This window comes from Cyprinodon tularosa, unplaced genomic scaffold (genome assembly GCF_016077235.1).
Source record: "Cyprinodon tularosa strain WSP-4 unplaced genomic scaffold, ASM1607723v1 ctg58, whole genome shotgun sequence".
Taxonomy (NCBI): Eukaryota; Metazoa; Chordata; class Actinopteri; order Cyprinodontiformes; family Cyprinodontidae; genus Cyprinodon; species Cyprinodon tularosa.
In genome coordinates this window covers 1,163,619-1,185,908 of record NW_024039318.1, presented here as the reverse complement: position 1 = coordinate 1,185,908, position 22,290 = coordinate 1,163,619, and the positions used below count along the sequence as shown (strand labels likewise).

Genomic DNA, 22,290 nt, shown 5'->3' with positions numbered 1-22,290 from the left:
CCACACTGAGATAAAGGCCACACAGACTGCACGCTATGAGAGACAGGAAAAGAGAAAACGGCAAAGGACTGACAGTACACCTGCGATGGATGAGACAGCTATTGATGACTTTGTTCCACCCGGTAAGCCTTACAGAGCCAGCAGATTCAACACCGTATGTTGCTTCTGTGGCTTTTTCAGCTGCATGATGCACATTTAGCTAAAAGATGTCCTTATTTTATCCATAGTGGAGACACCAGCACCAGCTGAGGATGGAGCTGAGCAGACACCGCTGACAGAATGTGACTTCTGTCAGCGCCGGCGTGCTGAAATCAACCGGCTGCTGGAGGAGAACAAGACCCTGAAACGTGAGCTTGGCCAGAGAAAAATGGATGAAGATTTCCTGAAGGAAGACACCGTCAAAGTGAAATACTACACTGGACGTCCACACCTTAAAGTCAACCACTTTATTCTGGTGTTTATGAATTACTGTATTAAAGAAAAGATTGATGCTCAATATGGAACTGACAATTTCTTTGTATCAACAATACACTCTAAGCAAACATTTAACAAGTGGGTTGTTTTTTAGCCATAGGTGTGTTTTGCATCAATACCCAAAAGCAAGCGGTCTCAAACCATCAGATCCTTTTCAATGTTTATTTGCAAGTAGTGAAACTTGAGAACACAGTGTAGCGCAGAACAGTGCAGTTTGAATGCTTGTAGGTAAATGGTTACAAATAAAAAATGGACGCAATGAAAATGCAGTGCAATTACTTACAATAACATAGTATGTATTTATACAAAATGTTCAATCCTATTAAGTCGGTCTTAATGAAACATCAATGGAGAAATGGAAAGTGGAGGTATTGCAAATTATTATTATACAAATTGTAGTTATAGTAAACATTAACAGTTAAACACTGTTAGTGCAAATTCTTATACAAGTATTTATAATAATATGCATTACTTAAATTGTATAAATAAAGGCTGCGATGCAATATGTCATGATATACAATAATATAATCTATAATTGTATAATAATATAACAACGTGCAATAATATGCAAATATAACAATACAATGTAATAATAAAAAATACTATGCTTTTTATAAAAAATGTCTATGATGACCCATGGCTTCAGGGGAGTCTCATTAATGCGCTGAGAGTGCAAGACCTGAGGAGAAAAAAAATAGACATAAATTATGCAGGTAAGGACACCATTATATTTCATTCTATGCAGGAAAGCAAACGTTAACCTCAACCCCTCATGCATGTGTATACATATCATATAAATCACAGTTATACAACAGTAAAGTATAACAACCACGCTGTTATATTGTTATATCACTTAAAAGAAAAAGAAATGAAATGAGCACAGGACATTTAAACCTGCATAATGCCTCTGACTGAATGATTTAAGCTCAAAGTTACCCGTTACAGTGTTTTATGAGGTCAGATTTAATAACCCGCAGTCAATACTGCACTCATTTTTCTAAATAGTTCACTTTGAAAGACTCTGATTCAAACTAGGAGTTAACTTTAATGGCCACAGCACTGCACTATTGTTTATTTTTTTATATTTTGCGGATCTTTGACTATTTAATCTGTTCCTTAAAATTTTATTAATAACAATGTTCAATAAATGATTTTCAACAAAATACAGATGTAACACCTATCCAGTTTCTGAATGATGGTAAAAAAATCTTGTTTCTACCAGCAGCTGGGGGAGACTAGATTAGAAGATGGTTCAGTAAACCTGTCAGGACACATTTTTTTCTAACACTAAGAATCAAACAAATGCTGATTTCTATTTCAGCAAATTATTCTTAAATTTTTTTTTAAATAATTTGAATAAATGTTTTGATAAAGATTTGAGATTCCTTTCACTGAATGAATGGTCACAAAGCTAGTGTTAAGCTTGAAGTAAATCAAATGGAATGCCCCCCCCCCCCCCCCCCCTTCAAGTTCTTTCTGCAGCCGGGTCTGGCTAACGTTCATGTTGATCCTACATCTGCAGCAGGAAAAGGCTCAGATACGTGAGAAACCCGGAGGGTTGGCAGTTACCGTTACAAACTACACTTTTGAAACACATAGCAGCTAGTTAAAAGAACATTACATGCGTCAGTGGTTGTCAGCACTAGCGGTTAGAAGTTGCTAAACTAGCAGTTGTCAGAGCTCGTCTGAACACAGCTTACCTTGGTGCGTATCACTGTGTTCCCAGTGTTTGCTGGCTTTATGATCTGCAGCTCCTGAACCCATCCATTGGTGAACTGCACATGCGACTCCAAGGACTTGTAGCTTCCTTATTGTTCTGAGGTATATGCGCTTACTCCACAAACAAGGTAGCCGAAGACGTCCGAGAAGGAGAACAGTGGCAACAACTCTCGTCGTCGGTGCTCCACTCATTATTTGGAACCTCTTACGGATCCAAATTATTTATGATGCTGATTTTGTCAACATACCGGTCCCTGGCTTCTCTATTAAGTGTATCCCGGTAAATTCCGGATCCTTTTTGGGACTTCAACATCGTTGTTCTCTTCTGATTTTCCTCGTGCAAATACGTTATGTCGGCGCTATGAAATTGTTAGCGTAGCCGTCAACATGGCAACCAAGTCCCAGAATGCAAAGCGGATCCCGAGCCCTATTCATCAAAATCACTTATTTTCTTTTCTACAAAAAGAATCAGATCTTTGTTAATAACATTTTCTTACAGTGAGGTTTTATCATTCATTTAATGATGAAACATATATAAAATTTGGTTTTTTAAGATTTCAGAATTCAGTAAAATTCAGGTTTTACTTATTTGCCACTATAGCAAGAAGTAGTTGATGATTTCATCTGATAACGTTTTCGAGAGCAGGTAGAAAAAAAACATGAGGCTACATGCGATATGAGAGAAAGACAGCGACCTCAGGTGGGCATAGAGTAAATTACACACAGAGAGATCTATCTATCTATCTATCTATCTATCTATCTATCTATCTATCTATCTATCTATCTATCTATCTATCTATCTATCTATCTATCTATCTATCTATCTATCTATCTATCTATCTATCTATCTATCGTTCTTACATATATTGGATATTGGCCCTATTCTAATGCCCTTTTATTTAACAAAGGCTGAATAAAGTCTGAACAGCTGTGTTTTAATAATAGACCTTTGCAGCTTTTACTTATTTTTTTAAATGTGTTAAATATGGAAGTTAGGTCCCCCTGATAGCGGCTGCGCCTCAGAACTTCCCTACCGGTTCTTTACCTGGGAGCAAGTTATTTATTACTCTTACCTCAAACTGGGTAAAACCATATAAAAAAGGACTATAAAACAGGAGTAAAAAAGTAACAGCATTTATTCCAGGTCAGGTCATTACAGGACAGAGAAATCGCTTGGGGTTGGCAAAGCTGTGGGCTCAAAAAACGTCAGAAAGCGTCTAGCAACGATTGAGCAAAGAATGAGCCCGGAACAAGGTCATCTCCTCCTTCCTATACCTAATGAGTCTATGTGTTGCATCAGGTGGATGCTTAATTGTCCGTATCAGAAACTGACACGCCATCCATGCCTTGAAATTCATGCATCTTGCCTCTTTACCCAAGGGTTGTATTTTTAAAGGCTGTCCTGATTAGTAAGCCTCTGTACACACAGTGACATCCACCATGGGAAAGAAGGCCTTCTACTCTGTCTAATCTGGCTAAAAAAGTAACAATGCACATGATGTATAAAGAATAAACCTAACAAATGTCTCCATAAATGTTACACACTGTTTCTCTTTCTCTGCGAGTTATATATCTTAATTTGTGTTTTGATGTCTTGTTTGCTTCCTTTCCGCTATTTGAGGCCATGTTCAGGGTTTCTTCCTGTGTCTGATATTTCTTATATTGGATCATTTTGTTCCAGTATTACATTTTTAATCTTGTTTAATTTGTTAGGTTATGTTAGGTAATAAAGTAATTTCATTTCATTTGAATAAGACTATGAAGTAAGTTCAGGAAGATAATACAACTGATCACATATTCCTTAATTTCTTCATTATTATTGCTATTGTTTCCTTGTAGTTAACAGTCTTTAAAATGTAACATAGAAATATGTTGCATAAAGTTGTTTAAAAATATGAATAAAGAAAAATGTATAAAACCGGTTATAATACAGGAAATCAAAAAACTATTTAAAAAACAGCAAAAAAAAAAAAAAAATCCACTGTGTAGAAAATGCCATGGGGAAAGGCTTACCTGTGAATTAGTGGGCTAATAATAAGTTGTATAACATTGCACTACGACATATTGGTGTTGGATGGCGTCCAACTTCTAGCGCTCAATAACAGTTTATCCAGCCCAGGATGATTGAACTACATCAGATAATTGTTCTGCATTTCTTTGTTTTTGTCCATCAGACAGATTCGTTTGGATTTCACACCTCTCCTTTACAATCTGTTTTGGGATCAAGATAGGGCTTGCTAACTGTTGTGCCTGGGATTGTTGTCTGTTGAAACAGAAATCCTCCTCCTCACATATAAAGCCCTAAATAACCATCTTTTATAAGAGATCTGATTATTCCTTATGTTCCAAACAGAGCACTTCACTCTCATTCTGCAGGTTTACTGATGGTTCCTGGAATTCTGTAAATGTAGAATGGGAGGCAGATCTTTTAGTGATCAGGCTCCTCTCCTGTGGAACCAAGTACCAGTCTCAATCCATAAGGCAGACACTGTCTACTTGTAAGGCTTTAAAGTTTTCTCTTTGATGAAGCTCATAGTTAAAAACAGAGCGATGTTTGCTCAGTTGCTGGGTGAGTAGAGAGGTAGGTGGAGGTAGAGCATTAACAACCTGATCCAGCGGGGAAAGAATTTCAGTCCCTAATGAAGTTTCTTCTTGGCTCAACCTTTCTCATACCTGATCCAAAATATTCAGTCATCCTGGGCTATTGTCTATATTTATGCTACAATATGTTTGGGTTGCTGGATCACTTCTTCTCATCCTGCTTCTCTTGTTCTGCAGTATGTGTTAAGTTCATTTCATAACTTTATATTCTCTCTGCTTTTTCTCATCATAGTAGCTTAATACGATCAGTCCCTGTTCCACTGTGACTCCATCTTGGATTGAAATATCAGCTGTACTGCTGCCATCGACATCTCTGTTTATAGATGCTGGAGATTGGCCCATTTTAATTGTAGTAGACACCCTGTCTATTTTTAAGAGTAGGCTTAGAACTTTCGTTTTTGATGCATCATATCAATGATTGGCAAAACTAGATTATCACCTAGGTTCCATGAACAAGACCCTTAGCCTCAGAAGGCTCCCTGGTTGCTCCTTACTCTTCCTGAAAGTAAGAAGAACCTTACTTACTTCAATCATATTTTGTTCAGATCCAAGATTCTTTTTTGCCCTCAATATCTTAAAAGAAATTCATCACTTCTGATGTTTTTATTCTTCTCTTTTTCTTTAAAGCATAAAAAACATTTCTATATATTTACAGTGAAACCAACGGCATGTTTAGATTCTTTCTGATTGGGGTGAACTGAGGTGAACCTGAAACCATTATTTACAGGAGGTAATGTAATATTTTTTTTTACTATACTCAACTTCTAAAAGGCTCAGCAGATATAAAATAGCATTAAAACAGCAAATACTGTGTTCATGCAAGATGTCTCATTTACAAATAAATATGTATCCAGTACAAGTCAATTATTTAGTAATGTAACCTGTGAGCAGCCTTATATTTTAATAAACTAAGAGCAGAAATATAAAAAAAAAACGAATGTTTGTGGTTATATGGACCTACTTGTATCTTTAACAAAAGCTTGAGTAAAGCCACTGCTGAAAAACTAGCCTTTTTCAAAGTAATACCTAAATCCAACTATTTAGTCAACCATTACATGATAAATCGTTTTTATGTTTGTATTATATTTGTATTCACGGTGAGCTAAAACAAAATATGCTGCATATTTCACTGCGTCTTAGTCTCTTTGGTGCCTTACAATTTGATCACCTCATTCAGCAGCGGGGTGAGCAGCCTAGGAGGGTTCAGCATTTTAATCAAAAAATGGGGGTGTATTTTGGGTATCACCACTGTGGTTTTATTTTTAGATCATTTAGTTATTTCATTATTTGGTAAACTGGTTGTTTTATATAAACCGATATATTAAATGATTAATACGTTTCTGAAAGCATTAAGACAGCCTTGCTCCGGCCCCAAAATGTGCATATGCAATGTACACAGAATGGCAAGTCTAACCTGGAAGCAGCAACATTGCAAGTCCTGCCTTAGTAGACGTGTGTAAACACAGGCAGGTTCATGTTAAGCCATGAATTCAAATCATGGTTAAAATGGGCCAGTAACAATATCAGTCTCCATGGAAGACATTTTCCACAAAAGATGTTTTCATCTGAAAATGCTTCTCTTTCATGGCTTCAGAGTTCTTTCTCATGACCAAAAACATCACAGGTGGCAGGAAGTTGTTTCAATAAAAGTCGTTTCCACATGGTTATATTCACTGGGAGCAGGAAGGAGGTTGGAAAGGTTTATTGATAAATCAGGTGCTCAGTGTTCTTATAGGAAAGGGGTGTAGACATTGCTATTATATGATCCTGCATAACAACTCACATTTTAATCATATGTTGTTCAGATCCATAATTCTCCCCTCCTCAGTATCTTAAAAGAAAGTCATCACTGCTGATGTTTGGATCTCTGCTTTTCTTTAAAGCATAAAAAACATTTCTATATATTTCCAGTGAAACCAACTGCAGGTTTAGATGCTCTCTGAGTGGGCTGAGGTGAAGTATCTACAGTGAACTGATGTCACCTATGAGGTTCTACACAAGTTTCCAAGTAGAAATATCAAGAAGGTTCTAGAAAACTATTTGTGGTCAAAAAGTTAAAGGTGCTACTATCATTTAACAGAGTGATTAAAGGGATAGTTCGGTATTTTTGACATGAATCTGTATGGCATCCCGATCACCAGCGGCATGCAATCACACTGACTTACCCCTGGCAGCGTCCTGTGAGCAGAGTTATCGTCCAGTTTTGGTCAAGCCGAAAGTAGTCCTGCAGGTTTTTAGGTACAGCGAAATAAAACGTTTCTCTTCCCAAAACATTATGTGTCCAAAAGTGATATTTTCGCATCCCAAAAACATTGTAGTGGAAAAAGTCACACGTCGTTATCAATTGGTCCTATTTTCTCTCTGTTCGTATCAGTGCGCGCCGTCATTCAGACAGCGAGCCCAACAACAGCCATGTCTCCTTCCGCGGCTTGACCAAAACTGGACGATAACTCTGCTCACAGGATGCTGCCAGGGGTAAGTCAGTGTGATTGCATGCCGCTGGTGATCGGGATGCCTTACAGATTCATGTCAAAAATACCGAACTATCCCTTTAAGCAAAGATATGTTGCTTTCCTTGTCTCAAGGGTCCAATGAGGATTGATCAACATGTTTACCCTTTTTTTTTTTTTACAGCTGAAAAACATACAGTACATACTGAAGCCTTTGATGACAAACATGATACAGCAGGATTTTTCAGGTTCAGATCAAGCAATAACATAATTACTTGGACTGTTTTCAACTGCAGGCTGATAATCTAAGGGGATTTATTTAACTACTTTAGGAGAAGTTCATAAATTGAGTGCAAAAGCAGTTGGGTTCTTATACAGGAGCATTACAAATGACTAGAATATCACTGAAGACTTTATTTATTCCAGGAAATCAATTCAAAAAGTGAAACAGATTCGTTCAAAAGTGGTATATTTTTTACTCACAGCTAATGGAAAGCAAAAATGTACTTTGTATAAAAATTTGACTGGTAATTAAAAAAGATAGTTATGTTTATCTGCATGGGTCAAGACAACCATGTGAACTTATCCTAATAGTTAACTACAAGACAGTGTTTGAACCTTCTATACAAAAGATAATTGCTAAAGGTCAGAGAGCTGCATCCAAGTAATTAATGTGGTGATGAGTGGAAGGAGAACGTATGGATACCTGCAGTTATCAAAGGATAGTGGGGGAAAGTCCAATTCAAAGTTTGTAATGCTACGTTCAGACTGCACGCAGCAGAAGCAGCTAGTTTACATGTAAAGTCTATGGTTGACAGGCATCAAAAGGTCCTGCAGCGCGTTTCAAGCAGCAGGCGCAGTGCATCTTGACGAGTCTTCTGAGGCGCGGGATGCGCTACTCAAGCAGTGCTGCTGGAGTATTTGGAGTAATTAAACTTTTGGTTCTTGACGCGTGGCATCAACCGATCAAAGAAGCTGATCTGGGAGCTGGCAGGGAGACAGACACAGCACTGCTGATGCAGATCGCAATGATCACCCCCCTGAAACAGTTTAACGCCTAAATGAACTTAAAATGTTGAATCCTGCCAGTAAAATATGTTCGCTTTTATTATTCTGGTGCCTGCAGTTTGTATTACATACATTAAAAATGCCTTCCGGCCACCACGAACAGCAGTGGAAGGGGATTTCCAGTGACAGGGCCGCAACCGTGTATGGCTGTCTGAGCGGCTCAGACAGCAAGTTAATATTTAAAGGCAGGATTGTAATTTTGATGACTGAATGCACAGATGAAGTTCACAGGTGAACTTTCTCACTAAAAAAAATATTCAAAACTACTTCTTAAACACTTATAAAAGCAAATACAGCAAAGCTGCTCTCTGCTATTGAACATAGGAGCAGCAGAAGCATCAGACGCATCTGGAGACACTTTACTGAATGCGCTTCAGGAGCGTCAAAGATATTCTTGAGGTGCATCAGATCTTAAGTGTACAAGCTTAAAAAATGAAGCAGCAGCTTTTGTGCCGCTTCCAGTGTTTGCGGTCTGAACGTAGCATAAGAGATTGATAAGGCGCTGACAGCAGCTGAGGAAGAGCTTCAGTGGTCAACACAGAAGCAATCAAGTGAATGTAATGTATAAGACGGCCTAACGAAGCGGTGAGTGACGATACGGTGCAGTATAGGGGCATTCATTTCAGCTGTATAGCATTTACTAAATATATAATTAAATTTGTGTTAATTTATGTTCACATTTTTGGAGAAACTGTGTTATTGTATTATTAGTTATATAACTTCTACGCACCAAAAATAACAGATATAATAGAGGAAAATATGTGCGGAATTAATCTATACAAGTTTCACTTTTTGAACCAAATGACCAAAATTAGATTCCAACTCATTAAGATGCACTTGTATATAAAGTAAACAAGGCCAATCAGAACCGCACCTCAGCTAATGCTCATTGCTTTTAAAATACACAAATTGGCCGATATGACGCGATACCAAAGCCTTGAGTCTGAGCAGCATGAAACAGCATCACTAAAGCTTTTAAATAAAAAATACCAACATTAAATAAAAGTGACTCATTAATGGCAGCAACAAAAAAAGTAAAAAAAAAATAAAATACTTCTAATAATGATAACACCAACTTGCCATCCTGATGGAGGAAAAGAATATGATTGAATTCTATATTGTGTGTAGGGTGAGAGTCTGAATGGATGTTAGGGCTTCTTGTTTCCCAGTCTTTTGAATACACTGACAGCTTTGACGTCCATCTTGGCCCCCACGGAGTCTCCACCTCCACCCCCAACCCCGGAGCCATTGCTGCTGCTGCTGACCTTTGAACTGGCTGTAGTGGGTTTTTCCATCGCTCTGGACCTGGTGCTTGTCACTCTGTTGTCCTGCGTGTCGGCCGATGTTGGCGTCGTAGCCGTGCTTGCGGCGGGGGGCTTGCCCAGTCTCTGAAGCACACTAATTTTGGCAGGCAGGAGGCCATTTGGGGAGGAGGTAGAGGAGGATGTGGGAGGATCAGAGGGAGGAAGCTTAAATTTTCCACCAAGGCGACGCAGGGTGGTAGGAGGTGGTTTTGGGGCTGGAGCTTTCTTCAATAGAGATGGTCCCTTAAGGACACCGGCATACTGTAGGACGGAGCCTTCTCCATCACTCTCTGCATCCTCTTCTTCCATATTTTCATCCAATTTTGCTGGCTTTGGCATTTCTTCGCCTTCATCCGCCCCGTCAAGGCGGCTGAATACCCCAGTGGGCTGCAAGAACATAAGTTTAGATGGGGGGGCTTTATTTCAGGCAGGATGAAGCTGGAATCATAGTGAACACTCACCTTGCTGTTGCTGGTTGTTGTATCTGCCATTGATTCAGCTCCAAGTCTTTCAAAGACTGAGGTACGCTTCAAACCTGTTTTAGCAGAAGAAATACTTTTAGAAGAACGCAAAAAGTCTTTGGAAATAGTTACTGATTGGAGGTTCTGATTTTTCTTAGTTATATAAAATAAAGACAATTTTATGTATTAATCCTTAGTTTATGTATTGGCCCTAGTTTAGACCCTTGTGTTCAGTGGATGACAGAACTTATTAGTTGCTTGTAAATATAAGAAATTTATATTTCTGATGTTTGTAAATGAGTCTAAAAATAATCAGATACAAAAAAACATCTCACATTAGCCTGCGTTTTATCACTTTAAGCTTTCCTTATGAAATGCTCACTAGTATCATTGAATTCTAATTAGCAAAATATACTAAATGTATATATAAATTGCTCAAAAAAAATAAAGGGAACACAAACAACACGATACATCCGCAATCAAATCAAACTTCTGTGAAATCAAAGTGTCCACTAAGGAAGCAACACTGACAATTCCACACGCTGTTGTCTAAATGGAACAGAAAACAAGTGGAAATTATTGGCAATTAGCTAGATGTCCTCAATAAATAAGTGGTTCTGCAGGTGGGAACCACAGACAACTTCTCAGTCCAGCTTTCTGGCTGATGTTTTGCTCACTTTAGAATATTGTTGGTGCTTTCACTCTGGTGGTAGCATTAGATGGACTCTACAAACCACACAGGTGGCCCACCAAATGTGCTATATAATATTCTATGACCCCTTTAAACATTTGTTCAACATTCAAGCAAAGCAAGAAGATATGCCTTTTCCAGAAATTGTGTTACACCGCAGAAATTAAGTAGGAAGGAAGTAGAATCAGTTGGTTAGTATCATTAGTGAAGATGGTGACTGAATTGAAAAAAAAAAAAGAGGGTCAGTAGAAGCTTTGGTTAAGTTTAGGGGGTATACTGTGATGATTGGTTTTGTTGAAGTCTGGTGTTAGCCATTCTGTCGGCGAGACCACAGGGTCAGCCCTACCTTTCTTGGCCTGCTGGGCAAGGATTCGACGTGTACGAGGCGTGGTGCCCTTTGGCATGTTGATGATGTACTTGCCTTCCATCTCTGCTGTGACGCGTCGGCGCTTTGCTGCAGACTTCCCTTCGTCGGCTGGTTGGCTTACGACTGAAAATAGACGCAGAGATTAAACGTTGAAAAACAAACATCAGAGAAGACGAAAAGTAGAGCTGAGCAAATTTTACCTGGTTTGTTGTTCTTGTTTGCTTGGGAGTTGGACACCGTGACAGAGAGCCGATTGTCAATGGGTCGACGCACCGGAGTGGGAGGAGGGGAGTCATGGCTCAAAGCATTGGCAATCATACGGGTGGCAGCTGTACACAGACAATTTATCAAGTTATTATAGCTGTGGAAAAGGTCAGGAGCAGGAAGTCATTTAGGGATACATTAACCATAAAACAAGAGTAATTAATTATTATTTGTGCTAATTTTCACCTTTTTAAGTCGTGGGGCATTAACATTTTTTGGCACAAAAAATATACAGGGTTTATATAGGATTGAATAACTCAAATTTAATGCTCTTAGAAATAATTGTAATGCCACCAACAGGTACCCGTCGATAGGCTGCAACCATGTTCCGAATTCCTCGTTTTCTGGAAACTTTTGTTGAAATTAGCTGCCCCCCACAGCACGTGGTGAAACTACAAACACCATATGATCACTGGAGGTGCCATCACATGAGGTAAGATTTTCTTCTGGTCAATCATAGAAGACCATGGTGCCTAATGGTGCATTTACAAAAAACGCGGTGGTCGCAACGATTTATACAAGCCATGCGGGGAATTCACCGCTCTGGATTTCAGATGCAAAGTGTTTACACCCCGGACCACATCATCAAATCTGAGGAGCTTTCACTGCGTGAGCCGCGTCTAGATGACGGTCAGATTTTACTGGACTATCTTCTGAATCTACCCATGCAGAATAAGCACTGATGCTGGGCAGCAACAGACTGAGGTCTATGCTGGAGGTAAGGGAGGATGACAAACAGTACTTCTAGGGTTAAATCAAAACAGCTTGTTTTAAAGCCACAGAAAACCCTCTTGAGAGCAATCTTTAATTGTTATTGTTAAGAAGAGAGCCAGATGGTAAGTGCTGCCAATTTGTCTCTGCAACCTATGAGGTCTGAGTAAGATTAAATTCTGTTAAACCTACAATCAAGTTTTATAGTCATTTAATCTATACATTGGAAAGTGTTAAAGTGCTTGTTCGTGGTAATCTCTTCTCAGGAAAAGAATCAGGAGAGAAACTGTGAAGTTGGAAACACTATCGCTTTCCTTTACACTGTCCGATAACAGAAAGATTCATATTTATTCGGTGCCTTGACAATTTGACTCTTTACTTATATAATAGTGAAGTATAACTTTACTTAAAAATCTCTCACTTTAAAATGAAGTGAATAACAATCATCTGCTGTAGCAAAGGTAGAGCTTTCAGAACTAAGTGAGCTGAGAATATGAAAGCAGTATCCTTTTGTTATATTCTACCAATCAACCAAGCAACACAGGGTTAGGGTTGTTACATGTACAAGTGTGACGCAAATATATATAATAATACCCAAATAATTTTGAAGACTATAATTATCCTCCTACAGCAGATGCACACACCCTGTATCATTAAGCAAATTGTTCAGGAATGGCTAAAAAAAAGGGGTCAACACCCTATAATACCTCACAAAGCATGGAACTGGATCTAAAGGAGCTTGCCTGGGATATCCAGGACAGAAAACAAAATCAAATTCAAGCCAATTATAGCCCATATTTTAAAGCATCCATCATAATGAACCTTTTGACCTCAAATAAACAGCAGTTAAAATCCCTTACCCCCATTATGTGGCCTCAATAATGAATTATAGACGCTCTGTTTGTTTGGTCTGTGCATGTGTAATTAATGCCAACATGGCGCATGATGATTCAGGCAAATAGTTAACTGGCTTCTTGACTTGCTGATGGTTTCATTAATTATATCCTCATATTTCTTGAGAAGAATGTGAAGACACTATATCAGACTGTGGGGATGCACTTTGCACCAGGCTGAACTTTACAAAGCACAACTTAGTACCTTTATTTTCTGAAACAAGATTTTTCTGAATACTGCCATCCAGGTCTGTTTTATATCTATTAAAATTACTTTCATCAACTCTTTGGATGTTTCACTTTCTAAATGTTTTTCTCTATTAACTGTCTGATAAACACAACATGATGTTCTAGAAAGCTTGGCTACTTCTGCCTTAAATAAAAAAAAATTAATCGGATTTTGTTACTCACGAGTGTTGGCGGTTCTTCTGAGCTCTGCTTTGACACTTGTCTGTCCTGATGTGATGGCATCGGTTGCCATTTTGCACATGTCCTGAAAAAACAGCAGCAGAAACTATGTCATTTTAGAGGAATTGAAAAAATTATTTTTGGGCGTCTAGATCAGAAAACAAAAACAAATTAACACAGAGTGAGTCAGTAAAGTGCAGTGATAAGCAGTGCTTTTTCAACATACAAAGATCAGCATGAGAATTTATTAAAACAAGTTACTAAACAAAAAAAAACCTACAAAATGATGTAATGACCAGAAGACAACACAGAAAAAGTATATTTTGTTTTGTAAAACCTTTATACTTTATAATAAAGTTTTAATATTGCACAGAATAATATGAGAGAAAGTATTTGCCCTCCAACTGGTCTCTTTTTGTCACACTTAAACCCTCCAGTGTGACTAAATATAAAACTATTTTACAAAAATAAGTGGTTTGTTAATCACAAAAACAGATCACCCATATCTCTCACTTCACTGCCTGCAGAGGCTCCAATACATATCACCCTGTTCCTGCAGCAAATCCTGAGAACTGTCGTGAGGAAACTTTGTGCTTTCAGAGTAATGAGAAGATTGCTTGTTGCCATAAAGACAATACCTCAAAGGTAAAGCATGTCGAAATGTATCAAAAAACTAATACTAGGGCAAAAACATTTCACAGATAAAGAGCCATTTGACCGCCACCAGATAGTGGACTCTATAGCGAATGTCTACCTAATTTAGCAGTTTGCAACTTAAAAAAAAAAAAAAAAGTTTTAACTCATGTATTTAACTATTGCTATGTCCCAACATGAGGCAGATAATCTGTGAAAAATCAGACTCTACCTCTGCCTCTTCCATGTGTTCTGTTGTGTTACTCTGCTCAGTCAGAAAAACACAATCACAGAGAGGGCCTTTGGGCTCTCAGCCACTCTTTGATACAGAAAAAAAAAAATAGTAATGCATAAAACTATTAGCCATACTTTCAGGGAATTTTGAAATACTGACTATTGATTGTTTATTTAAATATAGCCTGCATTTGGCTTTGAATATTTATTTTACTTGACATTATTCAATATAAGCATTGCTGCGATACTTAGTTGACTTTTTGTATAATTGTTAACAATCTATTGAATACCGTATAACTTTTAGCAGGTTTTCATTTTTCCTTTTGACTGAATACTTTCCGTCTGTATGTTTTATTTAAATTAGGTTTTTTCATTATTCAATTTTGCAAGCTCAGCCAGTCGTAATATCTATATCTACATATAAAATAATTAACCGATAATCCAAGTGCTCGGCAGTCATTGGGGACTGGTATGAGGATCAGCATTAGCATTCCTAATGCAAACTGCATGCACACTAATTTCCTACAAACTATTTTCCACTGATTACGTATTACTGGTCTTGAAATGAGCAAGTATGGTTCAATTTTAAGGGCAGAACTAAGAGCCAACAGAAACATAAAAAAGGGTATTATAGCAGCCAGTTATTTGCATTCTAAAATATATAAACAGCTCTTTCAGGCCGCTTATATATTGTTAAAAATATAAACGGCATTAACTAAAAATCGCACCATTGCAGCTGCAACCTTGACTGTTATAGTTAGAGCACTGTTGCATTATGGGCCCTCCTACTGCTCTGTGATCTGTCCAGTCTGTTTTAGACCGTAGAGGATTTAGCCTTACATGGGGAGTCAGTCTGGCTGATCAGGCTATACAGAAAAACCCCAGTCTGAGAATCAAACCCAGAACCTTCTTGGTGCACAGCAAAATTGCTAGAAACTGTTTCACCGTTCAGCCCATATTTAAGCATGACTAATAATAACAATAAAATATATAGAAAGGTAAACACAAACAAGGTAAATATTCAAGTGTGGCCTCACCTGCCTGTACACCTGTTTGGCATGTTTAAGAATGGCAATGATGTCTCCAATGACAGTTATACCGAGGTCCATCATAATGTCTTTACTAAGGTCCATCAGCATGTTCTTTTGAATCCTGGCGGGACAGAATCAGATGCAGACATTAGGGAAATTATACATGCTTAGTTAGTTTAACATAATAGAGCTTCACTGAAAACCCAATTTACCGGAAGGTTGAAAACAGAAAATCTGTTTTTTTTTTGTTTTTTTTTGTTTTTTTGACCATATCCCTGCATTTCAAGGTTCTCTTATAAGCAACAATCCTCTAATGAGGAAGACTAAACAGTTAAGCCTTTTAAGTGTCTGCAAGTATTTGAAAAATGTAAATTAGAGAGGACATAAAAGCTTTGTGTAAATAAACTGTTGCATATGGAGCCATGTCAGTAGGTAACATAAAGCTAAACCTTTTACACATAAGTTCATCTATTAAATCCTTTTGAAGCGTCAATTCTTTCTCAGTCTACAGTAGGACAAGCAGGTAAATGTTGATGTTAGATATTGAGCGATACAGGTTTTTAGGCCAATGCTGATGCCGTTTATTGTGACATAAGTCCAATCAATCCCAAATATGTGCTACTGTTATTCAAAGCCAACTTAGCTCTTTCTTCCTTTATTAACATTATTAAAATAACATGTTAACAGATGTGACATAAGTCTCAATTTAAACAAAAAGTAACATTTACTAAAGATCAAATAAAATATAAAAAATTCAAAGCATGGAAAGATAAATGTTGCATGTTCTCACATAACCTTATGGGATGGGTGTCCAACTCCTTTTTCTTTTGATCTGTTCATATTGAAGGTGATGCTCATATCTCCCATCAATATGTGAACTATCAAACTAACTCAGAGACGCTGTTCTGATCCACTGAAAGGCGGCAATGCATCAGAGCAGCAATGCTGCCTTTCATCGGGTAGGAAAGAATATCTAAAAGACACCGACTGGTTCAGCTTGACAGACCGCATGTTTGGGAATCCTGAATCTAAACTCTTCACTCCTACCTTCAAAGATGGCTCTCTGTCTACAAATGAGGTGGTAGCATGAGTTAACTTGAGTCTGAAGGGTGCCAGGTTTTTACAATGATTTTCTCCGGTATAAGTGGAAATAAGGAGGTAAATGAGCTTCCATAGCTGTTAGGCTAATTAAAAAAAAATGTGTATATCAGAATAATTTCAGAACCTCTTTGACAATGTTCAGGTGTAAAAAGGAATATAAAAACATTGCATTTAGTGGTAAAATTAGCAAGATACAGCCCTGGTGGAGGGAGATCATGTCAGTTCAGGGGGGATACGCTCGTAAAAAATTACCGTAGCAGTCTGAACTTCAGCATGGCGGGGAACAGACAAATTTGACCACTATGGTGGAATACGCTTGTTAGAACCTAACCACCTAATAGAACTGGAAATGTGCGCGTGCTACTTCTGTCCCACAACTTGGAGGATTTTACTGTAATAAAGTGATGCACAGAGAGAGCTCTCTCTGTTTTATTTTACGAGTCACGTTTTGTGCAGCCCTTCAGAACTTTTAATACTAAAAAGCATAAAAAATTATAATATGGAAGTTGAAATTAGCTAGGAGAAATTAGATAGAACCAGTCTTTTAGCTAGCAATGCGTACATTTTACACCATTGCTAAAAATATAAGAAATTGTACACCTTGCTTTTGGGACGTACGGCTTTGGTACGCCCTTATTTTCCCCCCCGGAAACTTCCCTCAAATGTTCAAAATTTGCCGATCCGGACTTTACTGGGCCACCCTCTTGAAATCCCCTTCTAGCCTTGTGGCGTCTTTGTTAGGGGGAAATCAAAAGCATCAGGTTTACATTAGGGCTGCACTAGCTATTATTATATAAATCGATTCATGTGTCCATAAATTTTTTTGATTAATCAATTAATAATCGAACAGCAAAAGGTTCCCTAAAGAAGAATTTTTACAAAATTAACTTTTCCTGCTGGACACTGGAGCACCAACCAATCAGAAAAGCTGATCCAGGATGTTTCCGGGGGGAGAGACACTACCTGCTAGCTGTCGTCACTTCTGCAGACATTCTGCATAATAAAAATATATATCAAGGGAGTTAAACTCCAAAGGTAAAAAAAAAAGTTGGAAGAATGGATTGTTATGTAAAAGGAACAGAGCTAAAACATGTTAATGAAGTATGGTGTAAAAGTTTATAAGTACCCAAATTGAGTGGAAATGTTAAAACCTGCTGACGAAAAATATTTGATTGTATATTCTGGTACGGTACTTGCAAATAAAAGCAGTGCTGGCTACACTTCCTCCTCTGTTGGTTTGCAGATTGTGTTGAAGACTGCTTCAGTTTGTTTTACTTGTTGTTTATGTAGTAGCAAAGATGTACCTCACAGTCTTGGCTACACTTTCTCCTCTGTTGGTTTGCAGATGTAGACTATTTTTCAGTTTGTCATAGCTGAACTTCTTGTATACATAACAATCAAGTTCTACCTTTAGCAGTAAGTTTAAGTTACACTTTCTGATTGATTTAATTAACCTATGAAACATAATATTGTACCTAAAAATTATCTCATGTCTTTCTTAAGAAATGTCCTCTAGTGAAACGAACATTCTTCCTATAATATGGACAAAAGTAGGGTTGTAACAAAAACAAATAGTTTGCTGCATTCCACCTCAAAATGCAGGAAAATAGTGTTTCAAGAGTCTAAATTTAAACATTTTACAGGGGAGGATGCCCTCAGACCCCCCTACAATGCTTGCATGTCTAAAGAAGTGATAAACCAAGGTGTAAACCCTATAAAACATTCCTAACTAAAAGCCTGGCTAGAACTAAAGGTTAAACCTTTACTGAACCATCAATTGGAGGGGAGGCACAATATCTCTCCTCATTACTTCTCTAATAAGACATGTCTAAAGATTTTAAGTTACCTGTGGTCCACGAAGGAAACTGCATAGGTGACAGCAAGACCGGCTGGAATCCCGGCATCCTTAAAAAACTGAATCCACTCTGAGGTGGCTTAGAAAACAAATAAAAAGAACATTTTATTTTAAACAAAAAAACACTTAATATTTCTAAATACTAAACAAAATGCCCAGAGAGGCAAACTACAAATTATAAATAAAGACTTTTAGATTGAACTCTTGAGGAAAATTATAATCAATAAAAAATGCTTAGCTAAAACTTTCTCCATAATCATCAAAGAATGAACAATAACTGTATCTATTTTATAATAAAGCAGTGTCCTTTATATATATATATATATATATATACACTATATTGCCAAAAGTATTTGCTCACCCATCCAAATTATTGGAATCAGGTGTTCCAATCACTTCCATGGCCACAGGTGTATAAATTCAAGCACCTAGGCATGCAGACTGTTTTTACAAACATTTGTGAAAGAATGGGTCGCTCTCAGGAGCTCAGTGAATTCCAGCGTGGAACTGTGATAGGATGCCACCTGTGCAACAAATCCAGTCGTGAAATTTCCTCGCTCCTAAATATTCCACAGTCAACTGTCAGCTGTATTATAAGAAAATGGAAGTGTTTGGGAACGACAGCAACTCAGCCACGAAGTGGTAGGCCACGTAAACTGACGGAGCGGGGTCAGCGGATGCTGACGCGCATAGTGCGAAGAGGTCGCCAACTTTCTGCAGAGTCAATCACTACAGACCTCCAAACTTCATGTGGCCTTCAGATTAGCTCAAGAACAGTGCGCAGAGAGCTTCATGGAATGGGTTTCCATGGTCGAGCAGCTGCATCCAAGCCATACATCACCAAGTGCAATGCAAAGCGTCGGATGCGGTGGTGTAAAGCACGCCGCCACTGGACTCTAGAGCAGTGGAGACGCGTTCTCTGGAGTGACGAATCGCGCTTCTCCATCTGGCAATCTGATGGACGGGTCTGGGTTTGGCGGTTGCCAGGAGAACGGTACTTGTCTGACTGCATTTTGCCAAGTGTAAAGTTTGGTGGAGGGGGGATTATGGTGTGGGGTTGTTTTTCAGGAGCTGGGCTTGGCCCCTTAGTTCCAGTGAAAGGAACTCTGAATGCTTCAGCATACCAAGACATTTTGGACAATTCCATGCTCCCAACTTTGTGGGAACAGTTTGGAGCTGGCCCCTTCCTCTTCCAACATGACTGTGCACCAGTGCACAAAGCAAGGTCCATAAAGACATGGATGACAGAGTCTGGTGTGGATGAACTTGACTGGCCTGCACAGAGTCCTGACCTCAACCCGATAGAACACCTTTGGGATGAATTAGAGCGGAGACTGAGAGCCAGGCCTTCTCGTCCAACATCAGTGTGCGACCTCACAAATGCGCTTCTGGAAGAATGGTCAAAAATTCCCATAAACACACTCCTAAACCTTGTGGACAGCCCTCCCAGAAGAGTTGAAGCTGTTCTAGCTGCAAAGGGTGGACCGACGTCATATTGAACCCTATGGATTAGGAACGGGATGTCACTTAAGCTCATATGTGAGTCAAGGCAGGTGAGCAAATACTTTTGGCAATATAGTGTATATATATATCCATTAATTCAAGTGATACATTTGACTTTTTTTCTTCATAGTCTACACTTTTGCTTCATCCTCAGCATGTGTTTTGTCATGTAAGCTTTTTTTTTTCTCTCTGCTTACAGAAGATGCTCTTCTTTCTGCTACTTGCTTTGGCTCTGCTGCTGATCCCAGACATGGCAGTCTACGGTATCAGTCACGAGAAATATATATATATATATATATTTTTTAATTCCTTTATTGTCCAACGATGGGGAAATTCATTCTCTGCATTTAACCCATGCCCTTGGGGAGAAGTGGGCTGCCATTGTGTGGCGCCCGGGGAGCAGTCAGGAGTTAAGGGTCTTGCTCAGGAACCCATAGTGGAGGCTGTGGGGATCTAACCGGGTAATTGCAATCTTCTTGGAGGACAAGTGCTCTGCTCTAACCCACTAGGCCAGGGGTCTGCAACCTGCGGCTCCAGAGCCACATATGGCTCTTTGGACCCTCTCCAGCGGCTCTTAATAGCGGCTAAAATGCATATAAAGAGCTAAATAATTTACTATAATATATACCGGTATCAATAGCTTTAGCTTTTTTTATAAGATGGAAAAGAAATAAGATTAAAAGAACCAGAAATATGTTTTAAGAGACATTTTTCTATGAATTAGCTTGAAAATGATACGTTTTAACATTAAAAATATATGAATTGATTGTTTGAGATGGCAACAACTAATTTCCTATACAAGATTTAAAAAAAAAAGGTTTTCTAGAAAAAGTCATGGTATATTTTGCGGCTCTAAACAACTTTTATTTGGTAGTACTCTGGGCAAAACGGCTCTTTGGATATGAAAGGTTGCAGACCCCTGCACTACGCCAATACTCCCCTAAGGAGATGTAAACCTGAGCAGACAGCAGCATGTTGAAGACTAATACATGCCGACCATAAGCAGCTGGGGGATATTTATAACACCAGCGATGAAGCCATGTTGGCTTGAGTTACAGATACAGAGTGAAGGAAGCCCAACAGCTGCCACAACAATAACCGACCAACACCCTGACTCCTACTGATGGAGACTGAGCTCTCACTATAGCTAAATAACCATTTTACACTTTAGAAAAAAGCCACAGAGTGACTCATCTTACACGACTGATAAAACTCAGACGAGGTTAAACATTTTGAGGGCTTTTGCAGGTAGAGGGAGGGCACACAAGGGAACATTCTGTTTAAATACAGTGACGGCGGAAAACAAAACAAAAAAAGTTCAAGCTTTGATCTTAAAATCATGTTTCCTCTCCATAACATGAGATTCTGCTCCAACAAATCTGATACAAAATCTACCCGAGTGGGAGATAAACTTGTAGAAATGCCTAACTATATAATCTGAAACAAAAACATTTTAAAATTAGACTATATTGCAATATAGGCGGGCGTGTTTTAGATACCACAAGTAAAGAATTAAGTTTGTTATTGGAGCAAATAAGGCATCAAGTTATATTTCGTATGTCGCTCCACTGAGTAATATTGAGTTATATCGGACACACTCTATGTCTGGTAAAAAATAAAAATAAAAAAATTCGAAACTTAAGCTTTTAAATAATTAAACAGCTCTATTTTATCTGCTGTCTCTCACACAAAGAAAGAAAATCGCAAGTTAAGCAAACAACTACCGGCAGATGTGCATTTAGCATCTGTTAGCATCCCTTAGCGGCAAAATAAAACCACAAAACATTTGTCGACGGGGCCAGCTATAAACAATTTAAACATTAACTGTCGCGACAAAGAAAGCCGTTAACATGGGTGTCATCTCTCAAGGATGTTTATAGAAATATTTTAGGGGTTTTGTCAAATATTGTGCCTCGCTCGCCGGGCCTCGCCGCTCTCACCTGTTGTCACAGTCGCCATGTTTGCAAGGGGAGATGACGTAGTTTCCGGTAGAAAGACCAAAATATTAAAATTGACGGCAGTTCTGAAGTATTGGCGAGAGATGGCGAGCGAGACCCATTCATCAACATAAAATTAGTCATTTTTTTTAGTTTCTTTTTTTTTTTTTTTACTTAAAGCCCTGCCCTTTTTCTATAAGATTATCTTAAAACAATAATTATGATTTAGCTTTTCTGTATTTTAATTATAGGTAAACACTTGAAGTTCTGACTTTAGGTAGAGGTTCCTCTGGCCACAATCGCAGCAAATACAAAATGACAGGTACAGGTGCTGGTCATAAAATTAGAATATCATGAAAAAGTAGATTGATTTCAGTAATTCCATTTAAAAAGTGAAACTTGTATATTATATTCATACATTACATACAAACTCATATATTTCAGATGTTTATTTTGTTTAATTTTGATGATTACAAATGACAACAAATGAAAATCTCAAATTCATCATATCAGAAAATTAGAATATTGTGAAAAGGTTCAAAATTGATGGCCCCTGGTGCCACACTCTAATCAGCTAATTAACTC

General features: G+C 38.2%; 1 protein-coding gene across 2 annotated transcripts; it reads right to left on the bottom strand.

Annotated features, from left to right (window-relative positions):
• Window positions 1–8,324: 8,324 nt before the first annotated feature.
• cunh19orf47 (chromosome unknown C19orf47 homolog) lies at window positions 8,325–21,765 on the bottom strand. Of its 2 annotated transcripts, none has more exons than XM_038306356.1 (8): window positions 21,709–21,765; window positions 18,257–18,344; window positions 15,316–15,430; window positions 13,415–13,496; window positions 11,336–11,464; window positions 11,115–11,258; window positions 10,078–10,151; window positions 8,325–10,003 (listed from the first exon to the last, which is right to left on the bottom strand). In XM_038306356.1, the coding sequence occupies exons 1-8, from the start codon at window positions 21,725–21,727 to the stop codon at window positions 9,461–9,463; spliced, it is 1,194 nt and encodes a 397-aa protein (XP_038162284.1). In that variant the 5' UTR covers window positions 21,728–21,765; the 3' UTR covers window positions 8,325–9,460. The 2 variants fall into 2 exon arrangements, with proteins under 2 accessions (XP_038162284.1, XP_038162285.1); XM_038306357.1 differs by having other exon boundaries at window positions 11,190–11,258.
• Between the last annotated feature and the right edge of the window lie 525 nt (window positions 21,766–22,290).